At 40.2% G+C, this 25722-nt stretch overlaps 1 protein-coding gene across 2 annotated transcripts in view; it reads right to left on the bottom strand.

Annotated features, from left to right (window-relative positions):
• Positions 1-6212: 6212 nt before the first annotated feature.
• Positions 6213-25722, bottom strand: part of smad6b (SMAD family member 6b) — a 39995-nt gene continuing 20485 nt past the window's right edge. For both annotated transcript variants that reach the window (XM_028451486.1, XM_028451487.1), the window contains one exon: positions 6213-7111. In XM_028451486.1, coding sequence (XP_028307287.1) covers positions 6570-7111 — 542 coding nt within the window. In that variant the 3' untranslated portion in view covers positions 6213-6569. The remainder of the gene's footprint in view (positions 7112-25722) is intronic.

Genomic DNA, 25722 nt, shown 5'->3' with positions numbered 1-25722 from the left:
GACTGGCAGAGGCAATGGGAGGAAGTGAGGCTGTTTAGGGCGGGACATCGAGACGTTTCTCAGAAACTCCGGATAGCAGCTTTAAGTGTGCAGCGATTTGTAAATTTGTGTGTGGAGATACCACCAGGGGGGCGGAAGCACCAGTGATATTGGAGCACTCCCACCAGATTGTTGCGTCTTCCTTCCTTGTGGCTAAATGTTGAGCTATTACCTTTTCTTTACGGCTTTGTCATGTGCTGATCTACGACTCATTATCCCGTCAATGAACACATTCACAAAGCTTTAATCACCCGCCATAGTTTTGCACTTCCAACACATAACTACTCAGCCATGGCTCGTTTCTGCTGGTAACAACAGCTCTGTCCGGTAGGTTAATTCTGATGCTGAGTGGGTGCAGGGATGCTCACAAGAAACAGGAAGTTGGTGAAAGGTGACATTTAACCCTCTCCTAACATACAACCTGGGGATCTCGTGGCCTTAGTTTTCATCAGTTATAGCTCCATTATAAAGTACACTGTGATTAATGGCGAGTGAGGATTTTTACCGTACGGGATAGTGTCACGGGCATGTGTGGGTGCAGACCCAAATGCAGGGACGGAGGCAGAGCTCAAGTGCATGATTCCAACATTTATTATACCCATAGGCATGGTCAGTCCAGGGAGGCAGAGGTAATCAAACAACAAAAAGCAAAACCAAGAACCACAGTCACAGCAAGTAGCAATGTCCCAGCACTGAAGTGAGCCAAAGCCTCCACATTTATACCAAGCAGTTTAATCAATTGCAGCTGGAGGCCAATCAGCAGGAGAAAGCTGCTGGAAGGGAGTCCAAGATCTCCTGCCTGCCCTCCAAAATAAAACCCCATTGTGACAGATAGTCACAGGGTTCATTTATCAGCTAATTGTAAAGATCTAGGTGATGTTTTAATGTAAAATAATATAATACTTTTGATTTTCCATCCATGTTTTGGCTGGGACTTTGTATGAACACTCAGATTAGATATCCCTAGCACTGATAACTAAGCCTTATATCCTCCCCTCACTGCTATATTGAAATAAATACGTTTTTGTCATTGGACAAGCAGGAGGCGGATGAGTTGGTTTCCTCCATTTTAAGATGGCGCCTGTTTATTTATTATCGCTAACGTCATCTATGACGTAAGTCCGACTTCCCAAATGTAAACAGACCTGTTGCACCTCCCACAATGCACCAGTTATTTAAAGCGACAGGCCAGGCCGATCAATGAACGTGCGTCATTTCCTGTCCAAAATGGCGACTCTCCAATGTTTAATACCTGACGGTATAAAATCATCCTAAAAAGTCCTTTTATTGTTTTTTTTTTTTTGTTTTTTATATAAAAAGGTGCACATATTTTGTTTATTGGTTAAACATTAAACACGTTTTTGTAATATACATTTTACATACTTTCAGTGATGGTTTGGAATTTGTGTTGTGGGCACTCAGTGATGTAAACTCAGCCCACAAAAATGTCTGTATTAAGTCGGTTTCCTGCAAACACTGAGTGTATGAACTGTTCAATCATTGGTGAGCAGAAGCAACAGTTTTTTTCATCCCATAAAGTCCTCTGTGCTCTGAAGATATGAATAAAATGAGAAGAAAACACCCCAGCATTCTTCACTCAAAGCCCTCAGAAGTGAAGAGGTGTGTGTGCGTGTGTGTGTGGGATGGTGGGGGCGCTCACACTGTGGCATTCTTTTAACGTCTGTGGAAAACTCACTAAAATAAATCCTTGTTTGGTACGTCAGAGAGGCCCCTGTGCACCCTGTAATTACTGAGGGGGGGCGGGATCAGAGCAGCACTGGGACTCAACTCTCTATTCCAGACTCAGTGAGAGGCACAATCCTACTTTTATATTCATGTGTCACAAATAAAACTGTCCTTTTTCTCAGATAATTTGGCAACACATCATTCGTGAAGTGAGACAAGAAATATTACGACTAATTTGGTCATTTAGGCTGACAATCTAAAGTATTTCTGCTTCATCTAAGTCGGAAACATTTCTTTCAACGATACAATATGTTCCCAGGATTGTTTTCACCATTTTCAGAATAAATTAGTTTTAATTAAATATATTTTACAATTGGTGAACAAGTCCAACTTCATCCCAAATTATGGCTTTGGCTAATTTACCTCCAGTGAAAATGACCTGAGTCCAACCAGAACATGAAACTACACACAAGGACAAGTTTGGTCATTGTGCAAATCAGATGATTGAGCACAAATAAGGCCCGAATCCTTTTGATCGAGAGGTTGGGAGTTCGATCCCAGTCTATACCTATGCATCGAAGTGTCCTTGGGCAAGACACTGAACCCTAAGTTGCTCCCAGTGGTTGACCAGCGCCTTGCGTGGCAGTTCAGTCCCATTGGTGAGTGAATGAGTTGATATTGGAAAGTGCTTTGGGACTTTGATCATTTCCGTCACTCTTCTCTGTGGATTTTTACCTGACTGCTTTTGTGTTGTGTTATGAGTGTTTGCGTTGCGTTGTGGCGTTCATCATTCTGTGTTGCGTTGTGAGTTTTTACGACCACCGTATCATTATGCCCTGGAAGCGACCCCCAAAGTCTACAAACATATTTTATCATTTTAGTAAATGTCTGAGTGCTTGTGAGTGTATTTTCCCAGTAGGGTACTTCTACTGGTACTCGTAACCTGTTGAGAGAGTTCCTCATTCTGAGTATACTGGGATCTGCTCTGGAACCATGTGAGTGAATGTAAAGAACCATGAAAACAAATCATCTTCCTCATGGTCTTTGAGCTTCTTCTGTAATAAAGGTGGAAAAATACCCATTACATGCTTTCCCATCACACCCACAGTGCTGGTCCATAATGCCCTTTGAGAGCGTGGATCCCCATGTGCTCACATGTGCCAGCACGCCCAGTAAGTGGCGAGTACGGCAGCTGTAATTAACACCCTCAGTCAAGGAGAGAAAACTTCCGTGGGCCACTCATGAGAGACAGCGAGCAGGAAGCGTTTGGGTGTAAGAGTCTCTCTTCATCTCATAAGGTGCTATTATTACCTCACTGTTCTACTGGGGCCAGATGTGCAGGGCCAGGGTCATCAGGCTAGTAGCATCCTACGTTATTCACATAAATGACCTGCTAACTTTGTAGTTCAGACTTTTGTGCGTGCTCAAGAGCTCTGCAGATTATTGCGCCTTACTTTTTCATTTTGAGCTTAAATCACAAAGACAATGTGGCCATTTTCTTTTCAAACAGGGAACAAATCTAAGAAGAGGCTTTGACTCAAGAATTGTAGTCAAAGGAATGCACTGAGGCTTTGAGGCTTTGGCAAAATACGAGCTGTAATGACATGGTTTCAAAACCCAGAGCTTTAAAAAGGCACTCATCCCCAAGTGCAGCAACACACAGGCACGGATACCCTCATTTTAACAAAAAAAAAAAAAAAGCTCCATGTTTGTGTTGTAGACAGACCATAGCCTCTGAAATCCATTCACCACTAAGAGCGTTGCAGAGGCTGGAAATAACAGTTGACTGGCCTTTTTTTTTCAGGTTGGGGGAGCGACACACAGATTCCTCTGAGAACGATTTGAGGGCTTGCTAATCAATCCCATTCCTGAGCTCTGAGCTGCTTGCACAGCTTTTCCCTTCTTTTCTTCATCTTTCCCAGAGTTCCAGTCCTCCTCCTGCCACAACTATTCCAGCTCTCCTCCAGGATATGTGTTGTCGCTTGGCCCCTCCCCCGCCCTGCCTAATTAGGCCCCCTCTCATTGGCTCTGTGGTGGCTTGAGTAATCTGCTCACTATGTCTCAGCTCTTGGCCACCCCATATAATTGTCTGCCAGTTCCTCTCCAGTGGTGATGTGGGCCCTTTTCCCATAACAGAGACACAAAGGAGCGGGATAATGGCCCCCAGTTGTAAGAGAGCGAAGGCAGAGACAGAGGTGGAGTGGAGCCACTCCTCTTTGCTGTTTGAACTCTACACAGTCTTGGCTCCAGACAGTCAGCGGGCCTGGAGGAGGCAGTCTGAGACAGAGAAACATACTGCAGAAGAAGGGTTTTCAACATGGACATGAAGGTCCCACTTTAAACACAGGGATCATTCTATCTGCACATCTAGGGCTCATTAAACCCCAGTGTCACTGAGAGCTTCTATTGCTGAATGATGGGAGAAACTCCCACAACATACACCCTCCTACCCCCCCTCCACCATCACCGCTAACCTGAGAACCCAATACCAGCAATTATAAAGGAAGCCAGCTAAACCACATCCAGCTTGGCCCTAGTTTTTAAGATTCCAGTAGGCTTGTAAAAACTCTTGGTTTCTCTGAATACATTCCAGGATCACTGTGGTGGTTTCACCACGGTCAGCTACAGCGTCCAGTACGAGACGAGCTGGCTGCACAGATCAGAAAAGGTGATGGACGGATGTTCCCTCATTTCCTCCAATGACACCGTCTCAGCTCATTCCACATTACCAGGGGCTCCTTAGGACCCTCAGACATCTGGATCAGGTAAAATACGTCTTAGTTGTACACCTAATACTGTTGATGCTGCAGGATCAAAAGTCTTTGATACTTCTCTGTCCAAATATCCAGAGAAACACTAACCAAGGTGAAGTATAGACTAGAGTGTGTATGTAGACTTTTAAAAGGGAGGATTTGGACTGTAAATAACTGACTGTATAATCAAATTTCCACCAAGTGCCAAATCTCCTCTTTGTCAGATATTGACAGTTATTTGGATCAATGATCCTGATCATGGTACGATGATCATTCACACTTTAAAGGCTTGTAAAGAAAATTATATCCCATTTAATAAAGGTCCAAAATGTAAGAACTAAAAAATGCTATGAAATCTGGATGAAACTTGGTAATTAAAGAACCATCCTGACATAAATAAGTCAAATTTCATAGATATTTGGTAAATTAAAAACCAAGATACAAATTTTTGAAATTTTGCCAATGATGATCCAGAATTAGTAAATTAATCTGGGTCCCCCCAAAAATTAATGGAATCTTCCATGGTGTATGGACTATCTTAATAAGTCAAAATCTGTCACATACTTCTGAAGTAATACTGCAAACAAACAAACGCTGGTGAAAATATTACCTCCATGGTGTAGATAATGAAGTTACTACTGAACTCCTACTAAGCAAAAAGGGCATCATCCGGTGGGCCGTCAACCCAAAGTGGGCCCTTCTGCAATTTTTTTTTCTGATGAGCGAGTGGAGGCAGACATGGGAACAGGTGGCCAAAAATGGTCCATAAGTGGAAACAACAATTGGTCAAAAAATGGGCAAATAAAGAGGAACCAGGTGATATGTAATGGCAAAAGGTAGCTTAAATAGGCAAAATGTGACAAACATGAGTGAAAAAGGGCAAAAACATGAAATAAAAAGAAGCAAAATAGGGAAAAAAAGAAACAAGTGGTATTTGTTGGGCAAAAGTTAGCTTATTTTGATGAAAAGTGGCCAAAAAATTGAAAAAAGGACAAAAATTGAATAAAAGTGTCAAAAAAAACTTGAGAAAAGTGATATTTATTGGCAAAAGGAGCTAAAGTCTGAAAAAAAAAGTGTCAAAAATGGGAGAAAGGAAGTTGCAAAATTGTCAAAAAAATAGGTACAAAGGTTAAGGTTTTCTGGGGGAATAATAATTAAAATTAAGACATAAAGAGCCTCATGTTGAGAATCACTGACTTAATAACGGCTTCTACATGGTGTCTCTGATAATTTAGTGGGCTGGTCTGGACAGAAAATGCCAGGGTGGAATTCTTGTCCCAGTCCACCCCTGGAGTCAGTCTGGTCTGGAATGTCATATTCAGTCTCCTTTGACTTAACAGAACAAAACGTGCAGTACAGTGACCCTATAGAACTCCTGCAACTGATGGACTTTAGCTACATATACATACCCCTCCCATTGCATTTAGCTCATGATTTCCTGTCACAGAGACATACCAAGATAATCCAGGGTCTTTCAATACAATTGCATTCCGATTGCATCCGGATGTAAAGGGAGACGCGGAATCATTGTTCCTGTTCAGGGTGGAGCTCCTTACAGTTGCTTTTGGAACGTTGGGTATCCATGGATCATCTACCACTGACAGTGTATATAATGTATACTTACCATGTGAACACAGTCAATATCAAGATGTTTCAATTATGATGTAATTAATAAGCTAATGACACAACCAGAGCAAGAGAATCATTATATGAATACTTTATTATCAATGTGTGAATGGTGTTAGCTTTTAGTCTGGATATAATCTGTATAAGAAAACTATACACCAAATCCAGGCTCATTCTAATTTTGCTGTGTAATTTTTCAAATTGGTATAGAAATATTCTTTATATATATATATATATATATATATATATATATATATACACATATATATATGTATATATATATGCCAAAGTGCATCTTCTGCTTGTTTTCCTCTTGTCCATATACACATTGCACCATACATAAATAATTACATTGTAAAAATGACTCCATATTTACAAGTATAATATATATTTCTTATAATATATAAAACTTTATATTAAATCTAGGTAGATGATATTTGGGATAGTTTGTGGAGTCCATGTGTGTTATCTGTGGTTGTTGAGGAGAATCTCCAGCCAGCAGGGGCAGGAGGTAATAAACTGTCTAGAGTAACAGGGGCCCCAGCCTTTAGCGAAGCTGATCCGCACACTGTTGGGGTCGTAAGGTCCGTCCAGCAGCTCCGCGTCCGTGTTGTGCCTCAGCAGACACGAGCGCTCATAGTCAAACACTTTGATGGAGTATCCAGGCATCACCTTTCGCACCACCAGAGTTCTGCTGTTCGGCACGTCCAGAGTTGGCGAATTGACAAAAATGGGGTGCTCGCTGCGGTTGTACGCCCAAACGCCATCGGGCTCCTTGCTGAGGAGGATCCCGTAGCCGATTTTCCCCCGTGTGCGCTGAACTGTGCTGCTTCGGTGCTCCAGGTTAAGCTGGCCCAGGCAGAAGCCTGTGCCCTGAGGTAGATCATAGAATATGCTGACAGAGTGCTCGTAGACGGTGTAGAGGCGACCCACGCGTGTGCGGTGCTCCCAGTACGCCACGTTGCACCAGTGGCTCTGCTTGGGCGAGTCCGGCGACATACTGGCATCTAGAGAGAAACAAGAAATAACCATTAGGTGAAACATAAACAAAAGTAAACAGAGCTTGTAAAAAGGAAGGTTTGGGTTTTCAGGGATCTAGTTTTATTGTTCCGAGCAGATGGCAGCGCTATAAATACTGAGGGAGCCACTGTATTGAAATCTAAGCCACGTATAAATACCACTGCACACACGGGCTACTATACATAACCTGAGCTGGAGGGTGCAGTCAGGTCAATGCTGCTCCAGACCTGCACTTCCTCTAACAGCCTCTAGAGGACACTGTCATAACTAAACACTGACCAGCCTGATGGAAACACACCACAGTCACAAAGACACTCATGGGTTCTTTCAGTGCAAACTGGATTCAATCTTGTCAGCTTGTAGCTGTGTGAACAGTCAAACTGCACTAAATCAGATCCTTTAATTCAGCTTTCATGGCTGCAGCTTGTGAACTCTATTCAGTGACAGCGCTCTGCACTCCACACGAGTTACTGCTCCCTGGGCACACTTCCATCTTCACCACACACACACACACAGGTATATCAGGAGTACACCTTTCAGCTGGTTTTTACACTGTTTTAAACAAGCTACCAAGACGTCTCATTGATGTTGACTAACACAACGCTAGCAAAGGGCAAAGTCCAGAACATCATAAAACACATTAATAAATGGCATTGATCTCTAACTGCTAATTCACTCCTCATAAGGAAACAGTTCAGGTGAGCCTTCTAACATACAAACAACAAAGAAAAAGTGGCACAAAGAGCCTGACAATATGAAATGGAAACCACTTGTTTTAAAGACACTAAGGGTGTCTTCACACCGGTTTAGCTGTGCACACGTTCGGAATAGGGCAGGTGATAACGTTATCATCTTGGTTTGGCTCGGTTTGCGTTCAGAGAACAACTTCAGTTCCATGAGCTAACCATGTTACTGGAGTAGAGACTTCTCTAGGCAGAGAAACAGAAACCTGAAGAAGATTCTCTCATCTATGTGTGTCAGAAACTTCCTTCTTCTCCGTTTGTTCTTTACCAACGTTCAACAAAGAGCAGCAACAAGTTGCTGTGCTTTTAAAACCCTGGTTTGCCCACCGCCAGCTCTCCCACAATGCCGTGCGCTCTACGCCATCGTCAAAACTGCCTGTTCACGGCGTTCCTAATCGTTCTAGACTTTCCAACAGAAACAACCGCTCTAGAATTCTCCTGTTGGATCCGCTATAGACTAGGTTTGCGTGTTCACACTGATCAAATGAGGACTAACAGAGCAAACGGATCTTAAGAGTGTTCTAACCGCTCTAGGATCCGTTGGTGTGAATGCAACCTAAGTTTGTAGAAGAGTGTGAATATAAAGCAAATGTGCAGCGCGCCTAGATCTCTCCATCCTTCACTATAGCAGGACTCTGGAAAACCCCTTCTCCTCTTTCCTCGTCTTCCTCACATTCCATACAAGTGGGGGTGACAGCAGAGGGCCAGGCAGGGGGTCCCCCTCCCCCTCACCCAACTCCTCTCCCTGCTGCGGGCCAAGGGACGGCATTCAGCTCCCTGACAATTTAGCACAAGCCTGTCACCCCCTGACCCCCCAGCCTTCATGCTATCAGCTCCCATTAACTCACACACAGAGTGATGCCATTATTTTGCTTCAGAGAGTCGACTGGCACAGGATTTGGAGCCGGGGCCTGTGGCCCCATTCCTTTCAGTCGTTCTGCTCGCTGGGATTAATGACCGCCCGCCCTATTAACAAACGCCTTTAAGGTGGAGCATCACAGAAACACATCAACTCTGCAACTAAACGCCTTGTTCACCTCCCTCTAACCAAGTGACCCACAGCATTAAAGTTTATTCAAAGATTAGAACAAATGTTAACCAAATGTGCACAGACAGAACGTCTGCTGGTCCAAGGTGTGTGTGTGTGTGTGTGTGTGTCTGTGTGTGTGTGCGTGTGTCTGTGTGTGTGTGTGTGTGTGTGTGTGTGCGTGCGTGTGTGCGTGTAAAGGGGGAGCTGCAGATAGGCTCTCTGTGTGTTTGCACACACACACTGATGGCCAAAATGACTCTCTCTCTCATCGGGGGCCCCTACATACATGTGCCATTAGTGAATTCCACTACAGCTCCTCCGCTCTGAGCTCAGCGTTTACTGCACCGTACCACCGCTCCACCACACTAAGGCCTTATTTCCAACTCGCTGTCGTCTCAAATCGAATGAAGGCCACACATCGAGGTGACGCACTTTGAAACTTACTGCAGACACAAAGGGCCAAACGGTCACCATAAGTTAACAGTGTGCACTAGTTTTCACACAGAACAAAGAGGCCAGTGAGGCTGTGAACCAGGAAGAGGAATGAGAGGGACAAAGGTTAGAAATGAATTTAATGTTAAGCCTCACAGGAGACAATGAGCACAGAGAGCCAGGCCTTTTCCTGCTGCTGTTGTGTTTAACGTGTACGTGCGGCTTGGGGCACATGCATCGCTTTGCAAAGGAGGAAATCCAGCTTCATATGCCTGTTTTTGTCCTATATTTGTGCTCTCAGTTTTAGGTGCACAGATCAGAAACTACAGGACGCAGATTACATTACTTTCAATGCTCTAGTGTAACAACTACTGCTGAACCTTTTACGTCAACACAACTTCCAGTTGTTTGCAGATGTTTATCTGAAGAGACTGTAGGTCCAGGATTAATGATTAGTATAAAACCAACTAATGTAGATCCACCCAAGCTAAAGGTCACTTTAAAGTTCAGACGCAAGGCGGTAAAGCCAGGGCGTGTGTCCCTTCATTAAACCACAGCCCAGACACCCAACCATTTACACGCCATGTTTGCTCTTTAAGAGTCTGCTGTGGGCGGAGCCACGGTGGCTGGAAGCAATTACTGCTGCTCTGCATCCATTTAACCCCGCCACCTTTTAACAGCTTCGTTTACCCATTAGAATAGCAGTGCATGTTATTATTGTTATTTTATGCTCAAAAGCCTCTTCTCTTAGTGTCACTCTTGAACTTAAAGAATGACGATAGATTCACTTCCTGTTCCCGCAGCCAGTAAGTTAGTAAATTACAGGAAGTTTAAATTTGCTGGTTTACAAATCTCCCTGTGTAGAAGTTCTATTATTTATTGACTATGATTATTAATTATGGATCAAACTATGTATTTTTTCAATGAATCTCCCTTACATTTATTCGTTGAGATGCTAATGTGCTCCATGTATACATTTATTTAGCTCAGACCAATCCTGTTTAAGTCTAAGACATTTGTTCAGATGACAAATGGAATTAATGCAATTAATCGAAATGAAATAAAAAAGCAAACAAAAATAAATGAATAAATCAAAATATAATATTTAAAAAACAAACAACCCCCCCCCCATTACATTAAACAGTGCCCACCAGAAAATTATATACAACAAAAATCAAAAATCAACAAATAAAGAAAGTTTTTTTTCCTTTTAAATATGTTAAATTTGAATAAAATAAAATATTATTCCCAAAAGTAAATAAAAAAAAAGAACATAAACAAAACTGTGAGTGAATGAGAATCATTATCAAAAAATAAACAATGAATATAGAATGATGTGAGTTATTTTCAGTTAAATTAAATTTAAATAAACATTTTATGCTGCAGTTGTAAAGATGTAAAAAAAAAAAAAAAAAATCATACTGGATGTGATGAAATAATTACGAGGGGCGATGAAAAAAAAATCTAACATTTGGCATTAGAATTTTATTTTTCCTTCCTTCTTTCTTTCCTATCTTTGGGGCAAAGCTCTGGAGGAAAGAGTAGATGTAGATGATGTAGATGTAGATGAGTAGCGATGGATCAGGACTAGATGAAGTATGATAAATGGGGGTGTCCACAGAGCTTGGGGGGAGGCTGTTGTTTGTCTGCCTGTCCCTGACACTCGGACTACTATTCATCTCACTCCAAGGCTGCAGAGCCGTGTTTACCCTGGGGCAGTACTTTTCTGCCTCTCCCCCTTTCCTTTTCATGCTGTTTTTAAAAGTATTACTGGATCATCAGCATGGATTGCCATTAAAACATCCAAGCCTTCATTTTTGTGTACTTACCACTAATTATCCAGACTCGCCCTCCAGTCAGAGTAGCCAACCTCAGCCTACTGCCTTGTTTTTTTAAACTAAAACTTCACCTCTAAACCAGTTCAAGTTCTCTTTCAAAATAAAAGTTGAACTAATTCAATGTACATTTGACCATATTTACCTCACAGCCCTGACCACTGATTCGCTGCTTTGAGACAAAGTGATATTTCTGCTCCACAGTTGTTTTCTCATCACTTTTTTAGAATTTCCTGCAAAACATTAACTATGAAATTAACTTCCTGAAACACAAACAGCTAAATGACAATTAATGTACCATCACGTATATGTTTTTGGAGAATAGAGGGTTTTCATGGCGCATCACCAAACCGGAAGTTGCCATATTAGAGGTACTCAGCAGGTAAACAAAGCAGATCCCGAACGTTGAACGAAAGCAAATAGTGAATTATTGCCGTGTTTTTGGCTGCACCAATCGGTCAGATCGTGAAAAACATTTGGAGTTTTGGAGGAAAGGAGGGGCTTGTGGTTAGCGAAGCTAAACCAGGATCTACGAGGCAAAAATCTGGACAACATCCAAATTTGTTTCGGCCCATTTCTTTCTGATATTTTTTGATTGTTTATAGCAGCGGCTCTTAACTAATTTTCCAGTGTGATGATAATAATATAATTCATACTAAGCTACTGCATGTGGCATTATTGACTTAATATAATCACATTTAATAGCCTGCTACAGTTGTTAAAATGTAGAGCTAAAATGTGCTGTATTTCTCATTGTATTCCAGGTAAAAGGTCTGATCTTTATCAAAAGGATGACCCATGTGCTAGGGTTAAAACCAGGTAGTTGAGCATATCAGGATACGCAATAGACGGAAGACTCTCTGGGTCGTCATTGATCCAAGACAAGGGAGCCGACTCGTATGGACCAGCACCACCAATAAACCTGAGCTTTTCCAAATATCGTGCCCTTTCCTGCAGACCAAGTCCTTCCCTCTATGAACTTTGCATCTATAACACATTTTGAGGAGCTTTTCTGTGGTTTCAGTCATCAATCATTCACAGTGTTTACCTCTGAGTGCCTCCAATATGGCCGCGCATCTGGGTTCCTGCCCAGAACGTGACGTATAGTGAAAACCCTCTATATCAAGCACTGTCACCATTATTTCTCTTATCAAACAGCATGGATATGAATAGTAAGCATTTGAAAGAGATAAACATGGGCATGTGACGTATTGCGCAAATTGTTGTGTGATGAAATCTGATGTTACAGGGCTGCTTGTTCCCGATTGGTCATGCCTGGTACGAGCGTACCGTTTCATCTTGCAATTACAATATTTGAATTCATTTATCCATATTTTTCACATAATTTTAGTATGTCAGCAATTACGACTAATTCAGGAAAGGCAATTAAACAAACAAAAAACAGGATTGGCTATACCCCGATTCGGAATTAGTAAAAATTTTAAACATAGTTATTTAAGGAACATCTCAATAAAAATATACTGGTACGTTGTTACAAAAATGTCATAAGCACGCTATATCAAATAAATTACCATTTAAAATTACAAGAAGAAATGTATTTAGAATTGTCAGATAAGAAATCTTACAATGTACAAATATCAAAGTCAGTTCATTCATTCATTCATTCGACAATCATCCATCAATCCATTCCTCCCTGATATTCTTTGTTTCAACATTGTAAATAAGTTAGTTCACCTTCCAAGGTTAGTCAGGATATAAAGCAGACACTGAAAGCAACACACACACACACACACACACACACGCACACACACGCACACACACAGAACACGCTATACACAAATGAGTAACTACTGTATTTGACCTCTTGGAAATCTGCTTATAAATACCAGAACGTAGTCACCAGAATGTGAGCTCCTTCTATCCGTGCCAGTGTTGGTAACCACGGAGATTTCAAGTCTTAGCTTAGCTCCCATTTACAGAATAAACAGTTCAATGCATTAAATCAACAATAATGTAGCACAACAACCACAGGAGTCTATTTCTCTTACCGATGACTCATGCTTTTTCTCGCTGTTTATGACCTTTTCATTTGACTTCCTGCTGTTTTTCTTTCAGTTTGGCTACTTCAAACGTTTTTTCATTTTTAAAAAAAATTTTTTAAGGGTAAATATTCATTTTCAGTAAAAGCAGAAACACTTGCAGGGAAATGGAAAGAGCAACATTTGGTGATGTTTCAAAAGAACACTCAACTCGATCGGGGAAAGTGAGGTAATTCTGGAATTGCTAGTTTTTATATTTAGTGACTTCTGTGGATGTTTGGTTTCAGAAGTGCCTGCCCACACTTATGGGATCATTTCTTCGAAGTGATCACTGATGGTTAAGCAGCTGCACTGACATTTGAACAGGTCAGAATCATTGGCTTCATGCTCTATCATTAAAACCTAACATGTATCACCATTTTAAACTAGACATCAATGTCATTTCTACAACGAGTCGGTAGATATGAAGCTAGAAATATGTGGAAAATCAGAACCTGTTACATATTTATTTACACTAGTGGTGGGACTTGATTAACATTTTTTTAAATTAATTAGGGACTTTGTAATTGATTAATATTGATTAATGTAAATTAATCACATAATATTTTACAGGAGAAGCAACATTTTTCAGTTTAAATGTATTTGGTCTATGACTGAATCATTGAAAACAATAAATGAGCTTAAAAAACAAAAGTGTTATTATTTTCATCACTGAGTGCTAACATAATGTGTATTATGAATAAAAAATATTATGATTGCATTGATCACAAAGCACTAACTTAAATTTAACTAAGCTATAATCGTGCTTTACAGGATTTTTGTAAACTTTTTAAAACATATTTTTTTGTATCAAAATAAAAAAGTAGCACTTCACAGAGAAGTGGAAAGTGAAGAGTGTAAAATAGTTAGAATATCTGTGGATATCATGAAATAAACAGAACAACTGATGAAGTTGATGAATTTAGTTTGAAATAGTCTTTCTACATAGTAGTTGGGTCAGACGATGCTATCTGTAACAGCGCTTCTAGCCCCGCCCACATCCTCGACTGTCACCTATAATCATTTATCCACTGACTTTGTTCATTTGTCACTCATGAACTTATTCATTTTGGCTCTGAACCCTGTCAGAGTGGAGACGCTGTCTGCTCCCACTAGGACCGTTGTCCCTGCTAGCTGCTACATAGTTAGCATTAAAGTGCTAGCTGGTACATGTTTAGCATTAAAGTGCTAGCTGCTACATGTTTAGCATTGAGATGCTAGCTGCTACATGGTTAGCATTGAGGTGATAGCTGCTACATGTTTAGCATTGAGGTGCTAGGTGCTACATGTTTAGCATTGAGATGCTAGCTGCTATATGGTTAGCATTGAAGTGCTAGCTGCTACATGTTTAGCATTGAGATGCTAGCTGCTACATGTTTAGCATTGAGGTGCTAGCTGCTACATGTTTAGCATTGAAGTGCTAGCAGAAGCTGCAAAGCTAAGGTGATCCAAAAACTATTTCTTGCACAATTTTCACACAACTGGGCTTTATTTTCTATCTGGTGTTTCTTAGACAAACAAAGCACAGCAACAACGTCTCCCTGGAGTCTCCCGTCTTGTATTGTAGTCTGTGCATCAGTATTATGTATTTACCAGGAACTCGTGCAATGAGAAAGGTTCCGCCCCCTTTGGAGTGCAAAAAAACCCAAAAACGATTAACTGCATTAAAGTCCCAGCCCTAATTTAAAATTTATTGAGGAAAAAACAACAATTACAATAAATGAAACTATTAACAAAACTTTTAGATGGTCGGTATACAGTACTATTGTTTTTTGGTACATTTTTAATCAGATTTTAGCTTAGTTTAGTTTCATACGACCAGCACTTTGATTTTACTGATTGTTTGAGAGAAATCACATGGTTCTTATAAATCCAAAACTATCACCTCCCATTCACAGAATTAAACATAGTAGTTGAACCACCTTCAGGAAAAAAAACCTCCTCTTCCTGCTCAGCCCTTGGTAAGGCTTTAATTCTGCAGACAACAACTCCCACAGGCTGATTCTAAACCTTGAGCAGGCCACATTTAGGCTGGCGTCTGGACTATCACTGCCATCAAAGTCGGCTTTATCAGACAGACACGCTAACTGGAGCTGCTCTGGCCTGTCTATGGATTTTTCTTCCTGAAGTCTGGCTTTTCTCTACTGAGAGAGAGAGAGATACACGCTGGGAGGAAAACTCTGTGGAAGCCCAAGAAACTGAGCCACAATGGAAATGCTTTACATTGTCATCCACTTCCTCCTCACTTTCCCTTCGTTTCTGCTTCAGGATGAGCCCACGAGGGAGGAAAAGTGCTGTGCCCTTGATAGCAGATAACTAACAGAATCCATAAATGAAATCAATAAACAACAGAGGGTGTAAAAAGCACAGGAAGCTAACGGGGGTAATCCAGAGGAGCCGTCTGGGCGCACGAGTGAGCCTGCAGGTTTGAGGGCAAAATCACAAAATGCACTGCCCGTTTCCTCTCAAACATCTGCAACGTGTGAGAAACACCGAGTCCAAGTCAAACTTCTATGGCCCAAGTCCCTCCTTTGTCTGACAACAACATTTTGCTTAGAAAACAATTTAAAAACCGCTATAAATCATAATGATGGAATGAACGAGTGTTAACACACATTTTAAAGAATCTCATTTTGTAAATAAGTGGAAGGAAACAGTATTTAGTGCAGTGGTTCCCAACATTTTATAGATCGTGACCCCAATTTTATATCAAGAATTTCTAGCAACCCCAAAAACATTTTTTTATAAATGTATATATAAAATACATATATAAAATATATGTATATATAAAATATATGTATATATAAAATACATATATAAAATATAATATATATATATATAAATATATATATAATTTTTTTTACTGCATTTTAGTTGAGCTAGATTTATATTTCACAAAGGGAAATTATTGTTTTTATTAAGAAACGAATAATAAATCAAAAATTAAAAAATCTATTTATATTTTTCAGAAATTTTAGGCGTCCCCATTTAAACTCCAGGCGACACCACATTGCATCCCGACCCAAGGTTGAAAAACACCGATTTCGTGGCTCTGAGTAGATTTATTTCTATAATTTTTATTATTTCCAGTCATATCACGCCTGGGGTGACACTTTATTTGTTAATTTTCCACTCCCTCTCTCTACTACCCCCTGTAGTGCCAATGCATACCCCTAGGGGTACACGTACCCCCATTTGAGAAAGTCCAAATGATGAAGGTGACCCAGGAGTGGGTCTTTCAGGTAATGTAAAGCTCTGTGAAAGCTGTGGAGGATGTTTTGGACGTGTCATATCTGTGGGTAGATCTGCCCTAAATGTGTCGTGTGTACGTGTGTGTGTGTATGTATGTGTGTGTGTGTATGCTTATGCGTGCAACTGTGCCCGTCTGCTGGCGTGGGAGAAGCTCGAGCCAAGTAGGCAGGAGCGTATGAGCAGAGGAGACCCTGAACATTCCTGAACAACCCCCTCCTCATGCTGCGTCTCCACGCTTCCTATGCTCTGTGTGTGTGTGTGTGTGTGTGTGTGTGTGTGTGTGTGTGTGTGTGTGTGTGTGTGTGTGTGTGTGTGTGTGTGTGGGTGTAGCCCTACATGACAGTTAACTTAATGGCTTCTCAAGTAAGAAGAGTTTGAAAACTTTACGCTCAAGGCCTTGGCCACTTTTCTTTTTCTCTTCAGCTCTGATAATCTCAACGTCAAAGGCTTGGTTTCATATTAGGAACAACACAGAACTGCATTATTGGCCAGTTTTAGTCGTACGACTAATTTAAGGTGAAAGGTAGGTTTTTGGTTTCAGGGCTGAGGCGGGGGGGGGCGGTGGCTATGATGGACAGATTTTCCGCTCAAACAATGCTTTTCTATTGATTGGCTTCAGTGGATCAGAGTCGTGGGAAGAATGCGTTTCTGTCAGAATAATAATGTGGCACCGGCGTTTCTGTTTCAATCGCAACACTTGCTCGACTGTAACCCACACTGTTCCACCACGGGCATCTAGACACCAGCTCCACAAACAAAGACAACTGTTACACCCCCCTACACACACACACACACACACACACACACACACACACACACACACACACACACACACACACACACACACACACACACACACACACACACACACACACACACACACACACACACACACGCACGCGCGCGCACACACACGTCGCCTCATTCACAACTAGCAAAACATTCATCAAAAATGCAGGAGTGAACACTTGCAATAATTCGCAAAGCCCTTCCCTGTCAACATCTGCAAAAAAAATCTCCAATCTAAATGGAATGGCAGGGTTTCATTAAGTAAATTATGTATTGGCAGTCACAGAGAGGGGAATGGGGGGGTAGCGAGGGGGGGGGTAGCTGCAGCCAGACCTCTAATCTAAACCGCACCCTGAAATGCGACAGCCTGACTGCACAAACTGATCCACGCCGCCAAGAAATGGAAGTAAAAAAGAACCCGAGCAACGGTAAATGTGGAGGAAAGTCAAAGTATTTTCACGAATGCATGTTTACAACTGTTAATATGTAATGGTTGTAAAAACCTGATGAGAGTGCATGGTTTGCTTTGTCAGGTTAGAGCTGAGCAAATGTCAGGTTTGAAAGGTAACAGCGTTTGGGAGCAAGATCAAAGACGGTGGATTATGTCAACATACTTGGCACCGTGTTCAGACACGGGAGAGGAATGAAGATCCCTTTAATGAGAAGAACAGAACAGTGGAAAAGAAAAATGTTTGCTTTGTTATTCAAAAATGTCTCCAAGTCTTAGGTGAGCTACTTTAACTCTTAATGGACCAATTGTAAAAAAAAAAAAAAAAAACTCACTTATTTTTCTGGGTTTTCGCTTCTTTATTAAACTTGTTTTTTTTTACCATTACTCAACTTAGAACCAAAATGGATGATTTAACAATAACCATCATTGGAATGTTATGAATAACACTGGTTTGTGTACGATCACAAGCGGTCTTTCTTTTTCTATTTGATGACTTTGACAGAGGAGGAAATAAAAAAAACATATTTAATGAAACTATTACACAAGCTGACTCAACAAGTTTTTAGATTCATTCCAGGTTGAGTCATTTTTTTAAAACATGTATGATCTGTTTGTACTTTAGGGTTCAATGTCTTGCCCAAGAACACTTTATCGTACAGTATAATAACTTTGTTATAAGACCAAAAATTACATTTTGGTTTATGGACCCCAGTTAAAGGAAAAACATGATTAAAGTGGATCTATCATGAGTTTGCGAGTCAGATTTTTTCATTCAACCATCCATCCAAGATAGGTATTAACATTAAACTTATAGCGTAAAGTCTATTATCATTATTATTAATATTATAAAGTCTATCCCGCTTAGGCAAGGCCACTTTGTATTTGTATAAAACATTTAATGCACCAAGTAACTCAATGTTCTTTACATGATCAAAAAGTGCAACAAAAAACATTCAATAGCTTAAAAATCAATAAGAACATTAGAATTAGCAGCGAAAACATTTAAAACCATCAGTAAAAACATTAAAAAAATAAATAAATATGTATATATATATATATGTATATATTAGCACTTTAGAGTAGCCATTAAAAGAAAAAAGAAAGAACATAAAAAATATCCATTCGGATGTATGAATATACAAGAACAAAAAAGGTAATAATAGGCTTACAAATAAAAAGCCAATATAATACAATAAGGATATAATATAATAGTGCATGATCAAACATCCTTATCCTATTATATCCTTAATAGGATAAGGATTTTAGTTTTACTTGGTTGTGTACGGGTATATTTAAAGTTCAATAAATGTTAAGAGTTCTATTGGTGTATTTAATTTAATTTCTAATATATGCATTGACATCATATGAGTGTTTCAATTCGGCTTCCAAAATCGGCTTTAGATATCATGAATTTCTTTTTTTAATCGGTATCTGCATCGGCCTTTGAAAATCCCGTATCAGTCGACCTCTATTTAAAATCATCAACAAACATTACTTATTCAGTAACATGGCTGCCATGTCACACATTTATGTAACATACATGTTGTTGAACTGACTGTTAAACCAAAAGACAATACAAAGTGTTTTAGGTCTAACTAAGAGTTGGAAAATATTTCTGTATCATTGACTTAAACCTTATTGTTCTTCTTATACTTGTTTGCAAGTTCAGCTGTTTTCATTTGATTTGCATGAAAGAATCGAGGACGAAAACCTTAAATGTCCATTAACGTGATCACATAAAGAGTTCAAGTTAACAAAGAGCAACTATCATCCCCTACGGCTGTAAAAGGCTCGTCTAGAGATGTCGAATGACAAGGGCCCCTACACTTAATCCACACACAGCATTCTGGAAGCTGAAAGAATGCATCGGCTATTCTGAGTTTTAAAAATACTGACAGCCATAGGTTCAGGCACAACTGTCAGCGCTCCTCTGGGGAGGAAGGGAAAAAAAAAATCTTAAATCTATTTTTGCCAGCAATCACACCACAGGCCTAAATCATAGCTGACCATGACCAGTGTGTGCATTTATAATTATGGGCAGAACGGTCAGAAAGTAAAACCCGCTTCCACAAATGGCACGTCCTTCTTGACTGTGTGCCCAGCGCTGCACGTCTAGCAGCTCAAATGAGGAATTGTTCTGCCTCTCAGCTTTGAGTGGAGCCACACTAAAATGCTAAACTAACAGTTGGACATTCCTGGCATTTTTAATGGCACTGCTTGCTCTTTATTTGTTGCTGTAACCTTGTGCCCTAAACTCAATGAATGGGCCTTTTGGTGAAGGCTCTGTGAAGAGGTGAACAGCTTTACCTGGACTCACTGTTTTAATATTGGCTATTAATAGCACACATCCTGTTATTAAGTCATTTAAGTTACCATTTAAACAAAAATATCTTCATTCATCTATAGGGCTGGGCGATAAAGACCAAAACCCATATCTCAATATTTTTTTCTCAAAATGGTGATATACGATATTATCTCAGTATTTTAAACTTAATAAAGTCTTACCAGAAAGATAATTCAGGGTTAAATTTGCTGATGGAAAAATGCCACACCGGCACATTTATTAACAAACAGCCGCACAATATGTGACACTTTTGGTTTTTTCTCCTCTAAGGGACAGCACGTGTGAGTGAGTTGTGTAGTGTGGCTTGTTTAGAGGAAGGTCTGGGTTAGAATGCACTCAGAAATGCTGTTCTGAGAAGTAGAGGGTGCAGTGACTCCTAAAACAAGTATTTTAATGCAAAATCTTAGTAAAATGGAAACATTGCAAAGGACACTGTTTGACTGTACTTAGTTAAAAAATATAGGTATAGCTCGATATAGGCGACATTGTCTTTTTCTATATCGCCAAAACAGAAAACTTGATATAACTTGAATCTCGATATATTGCCCAGCCCTATCCATCTATCTTCTATCTAGAGACACTTGAGAAACTAGTTTCAGAGTTTCAACAACTTAGTTAATAAAAAAACAAAATGCACAATACCATTTTTTTTCTGTCCTTTGACCAAACATTACATTTCCCAATAGTAACCATGTTTCTTAGTTTCAAGTTCATCAGAAGATGAAAATATGAGCATATCTGAAAGCCTTCTTGTCCTGTTCTGTTGAATCCCTGAAGAAACATTTTGAAAAGAGAGAGCACAGCTCACCATGTTTTTGTTTTTATCATCAGTTAAAAAAAGAATGAAAAATGTAGAAATGAAGAGCTGCCAGTGTTTCTACTATCTGTGTTTCTGGTCCTCAAACAAAACACGGGCCTCCTTTTACTGACTCAACACACAATAAAGTAACCTTGGAAACTCAGTGGATTTACTTGTGTCTGTCAAACACCAGCAGCACTGGCACCACAGAGACTCACCAAAACAAGACCAACAGATACAAATCTCTGCCGGCATGTTTCTGAACGGGGATTCAGGCATCTTCAAGGGCTGCTTCTGCTTAGCTTGGCTATTATTTCACTTTACCTCATTTATACCAAAGAAGCCGGTTCCGACACAAAAAAATCAAGTGAACTGTTCAGGGTGTGTCCATTCTTGTATCTTGAGTAAACTGGCAGAGTTTTCTTAAAATGCCTTTTAATCTGGCATCAGTTTGCCAGCAAAGTTGGACATACTTTTATCAGAATGTGAGGTAAACCCAGTATGTCGTAGGACACCCATCAAACATGGCCAGGCCTTATCAATGTCTAGTTTGGTCTTCCTTTATTTGGTGTGACTTAATATTCATCAGGTTCTTATAGGCAAATGTTTTGTTGATAAAATCATGGAGGAAATCTTTGCATGGCTTGTTGCATAAGGATCACCTGATAACAGCTAAAAATTAGAGAAAAAGTGCATGACTAATAGGAAATACAAATGTCCATGGGACGCTAAAGGAGAATTACGAGTACACACATGAAGAACCAATTTGTTGACTTAGTAATATAGACACTAGCTGGGTTTCTATTACAGATTTTCGCAAAATACGAGCGATATTTTTAAATGTCGTCAAAGAATAACTGCTCTTTGAATGTGTTTCCATTGAACGTTGTTTTGGGCAGGATCCTCGTAACTCTTGTGAAATCTCATCCTGCGAGACTTCTCTGTAGAAAGACAAATGCTCAGAAACTCATTATAACAGTCTGTATTCCTTTGTTGTTTCACGTCTAATGTGGCAGTAATCATCTTTAAGCCTAATGCTAAGAAATGTTCCGGTCTCCTCTTCTGTTTACGCGTACCGCGTCATGTTTACTCGAAGAGTCACGTCCTGTGACGTGTATTTGCGGAAAAGGAGTTTCCATAGCGCTTTTGTGACACATTTCATTTAGGGATGCACCGAATATTTGGCCACCGAATATATTCGGCCGAATATTGCAAAAAAACAACATTTGGCCTTTGGTTTTGTGAGTCAAAAGCAAAACCGAATAGTAGCGTGACGCAATGACGCAATCAAACAACGTGCAGTGATTTTGAGTTGGAAAAGTGCGTGTTGCTACAGAACCAGCAAAAGCGACAGCTCCTCCTTTCCGCACACAAACATAGCCAGACTCTCTCCTCACCGCGTAAAAGTTGGAAACCGTCCATTTCCACAACTGAGTCCGTTGTTAGCGCTGTGAGCCACAAATCTGTAAACATCCTCATCGTTTCCTCCTTACACTACACCGGGCCTCGCTGCATAGGCTGGTGTAGCATTAGCACGGAGAGCTAACAGCTGATGTGTGTAAACAATGGGTCCGTGGCTCCAAGCAGTGACTCCCAACACGATCGGCAGCAGAAAAAGTAGTGCAGTTTAGGCATCCAGTAGTGCAGTCTGCATTTACATATACGGCAATAAAGTATAATATATATTCTATATTAAACCGCAGGGTTGTTTTAGCTGTAAGATAGTAGGAGAGGGAGGAGCTCACATTCTAGGAGGCGTGTTAGGTGACGTCACCTGCCAACGTGGGCAAAATCCAACTCGCCCGTTTGGAGCTGACTTTGTTTTTACAAAATAGGGACTAACAGAACTTATTCAACTTTGGCCCTCTGAATGAGGCTAAAGGGATGTATATCACTGTAGCAAAACCATTATAAAGTGATTTTTTTTCATCATACCTCCCCTTAGTGTTTTTTGGATGCATGTTTTGTTTTATTTGAAGGCCTATTATAAATCAAAAATGTTCTTTTATGAATTACATTTAAATAATGTCATAATATTCAATAAACATTTACTTTCTTTAAAAAAAAACTAAAAATGTATTCTAGGCTATTTATGCACTATTTAAAAAAAATAGTGAAAAACTTAACAACCGCATTTGATATTCGGTATTAGGCCAAGCGTTTATATTTTATTCAGCTTCGGCCTCAAATTTTCATTTCGGTGTGTCCCTAATTTCAATATCAAAACTCCTCATGAAAGCGTAATGGAAACGCAGCTATTGATACAAATATCCAGAAACAGTTCTCTTTTTGTAAGGTATTATCAAAAAACCGACTGAGGTCTTGAACCAATCCGCTCGAAGTTGAAAGCTGAATTCTGAAACACCAGAGTGTAACAATGCTGAGAAAGGGAAAATGAAAAATGCCCTCGTCGCTCTTATCAACGGCTCTTTTTCTATGTGTATGTGTGTTACGTAAGGGGAAACGGAAGCCCGCCTCCCAGGACAGGAACGGATACTTGAGACGAGGACTGTGGGTACGAGCCCTACACCACTACACAGAGAATAGAGCTCAAGACCCTTCAGGATGTGAAGCTACGACCCTTGGCCACCGCGCTCCCCGTGCATAAAGAGGACTCTGCAAACTGGACATGACAAACTGGTGCAGAGAGCCCCCCAACATCCCCTGAGATGCTGGCCTTCTCTTCAACATTCCTCAGTCTCCCCCCACTGTCAAAGGGGCAATTCACCGCTCAGCGCTGCTACAAAAAGCAGGACGTTTTTTAAAACAGGATGTTTGTCTGAGGCCTCCTTCCCCTCAAATAAACAATCCGCAAAACCTGATTTCGGGAGGCAGGGTGGAAGCACTCGAGTCACATTATTTCCACATCCCGTATCCTGGAGCAATCGGGCTCCTGAGGGAATGTGGGCGGCCAGGCAATGGAAATGAGTTGGGGCTGTGGTGGAAACCTGAGGACATGTGTCTGGGTGCTGGAGGGGGAAGAACCTGGTCGCTATCACTCAGAGGAAGGGGCGTTGAATCTAGATGATTACAGTTATCGTTTTATTAAAACATTAATCAAGTTTAAAAGTTTACCAGTCGTCGTAAAGATTTTTGGCAAAACATGAAGTGGCATAAAATAAAAACAGCTGACATTTCATGACATTAGAAAGATACAATCTATTCAAAATATTGTTAGACGTATGGAGCAGATATGATCTTTAATCAAATTCCATCAGGAGTGGCTTCACAAGTCAGATCAACAGTCTAATCTGCTTTAATCATGCCTTAATTAAACTGTCTAATTATTGCATGTGTTTCCACTCAGCATGATCAGCACTGTCTCAGCCTCGTAAGTACGATCTGCATCATTTATTTAAAAAGCTCTTGGGTGTGAATGCGTGTCAAATTAATATAAGAACACGGCAAACAAAATGTTAGACTTCAATATGCAGATATTTGTTTGCTACATGATTTAGCCAAGCATTGGCGCATAGGCTAATATGTTAGCAACTGTTACTTTCTGTAATAGTAATAAAGTGCACATGAAATATGTTTACATTTGTAACTTGTCCCCAGTTGGTCAAACCACAATGACATAGTACATGTCTGTTATATTTAATCAACATTCAGGTTAATTAAGTAACTAAGCAGCAACTTGAATAACAATCCAAACAGAACAATTTATTGATCAAAGCCTTTTTATTAAAAGGTTCAAAGTTGAATTCCTCCCTGCCCTTTCATCCTTTAATCCATTGAAAGCTTGGATCAATGCATTGATTTACGTCAGAATTAAACCCGGTTTCCTGAATTACGATTTGTAATGCTCTTAAAAGCAAAGGGCAAAAATGTAAAACCTCTGTCTTAAATGGTGCATTTCTTGTTTGACTCAATGTTATGTCAAGTCTCGTGCTGCCAATAGATCAAAAAATATTGTGCGATGAATAAATTATGCTCCGTGATTAATGAATCTAATTAATTTATTTTTAATCAAACCTGAAAATTGCTGAGAAACGCCCTCAACTTGAGTTGTTTTCATTTAAATGTAATTATTGTGCCAGATCAAAAGACTGATGTATAACGAAATGATTTATACATTCCACTGTATCTGAGACAAGACCCAAGGGCTGCTGACACCTTTAGTTTAGTGATGTGTACTTTTGTCAATCTCCAAATAATAGAAATGAAATAAAACATCAGGTCCATATGTAGTGCATTAAGTTAGCACATCATAAACAGTAAGAACAATTTTCTGAGCAATACAATGAATGAACACCGAACTTGTTGCTTTTTCTCTCCTTCAGAAAATATTAAATAAATAAAACAGATCAATCACAGTGCTGTAAATTAGCACATCAAAAATAACACTGTTCATCACAAAATAAAGTACTGTAATAACATCAAGCAATCACTTCTAGAATAGTAGTAGCCCCGCCCACATCCTCTACCACTGAGAGTGGCCGACTGTCCACAATCATTTATCCACTGACTTTGTTCATTTGTCACTCATGGATTTATTCACTTGGGCTCTAAACCTTGTCATCTTGTCCAGTGTGGATTGTATGGGCCACTCTGTCTGCTCGGTCGTGTGTACCGTTCGAAGGACCGCTGTCCGTGCAAGCTGCTACATAGTTAGCATTGAGGTAGAAAAGCTCTGCTGGAGGCTAAAAGACCTCCGATGATCCACAAACTCTTTCTTGCACAATTTGCACACACATGGGCTTTAGTTTTCCATTCGGTGTGTGTTTTTTAACTAAAATTAATGCGCTCAAAAACTCCTCAGCTTCTACCGTTGTAGCCGGTGCATCAGTATTATGGGTATACCGGGAGCGCGTGCAATGGAGAAAGGTCCCGCGCTGTTTGGAGTGCAAAAAAGAGGGATAATTCTGATGTAGAAAGAAACCA

Source organism: Gouania willdenowi, chromosome 6 (genome assembly GCF_900634775.1).
Source record: "Gouania willdenowi chromosome 6, fGouWil2.1, whole genome shotgun sequence".
NCBI classification, from domain to species: Eukaryota; Metazoa; Chordata; class Actinopteri; order Blenniiformes; family Gobiesocidae; genus Gouania; species Gouania willdenowi.
Note: the sequence above shows the minus strand (reverse complement) of the source record. Positions and strands in the feature narration are given on the sequence as shown.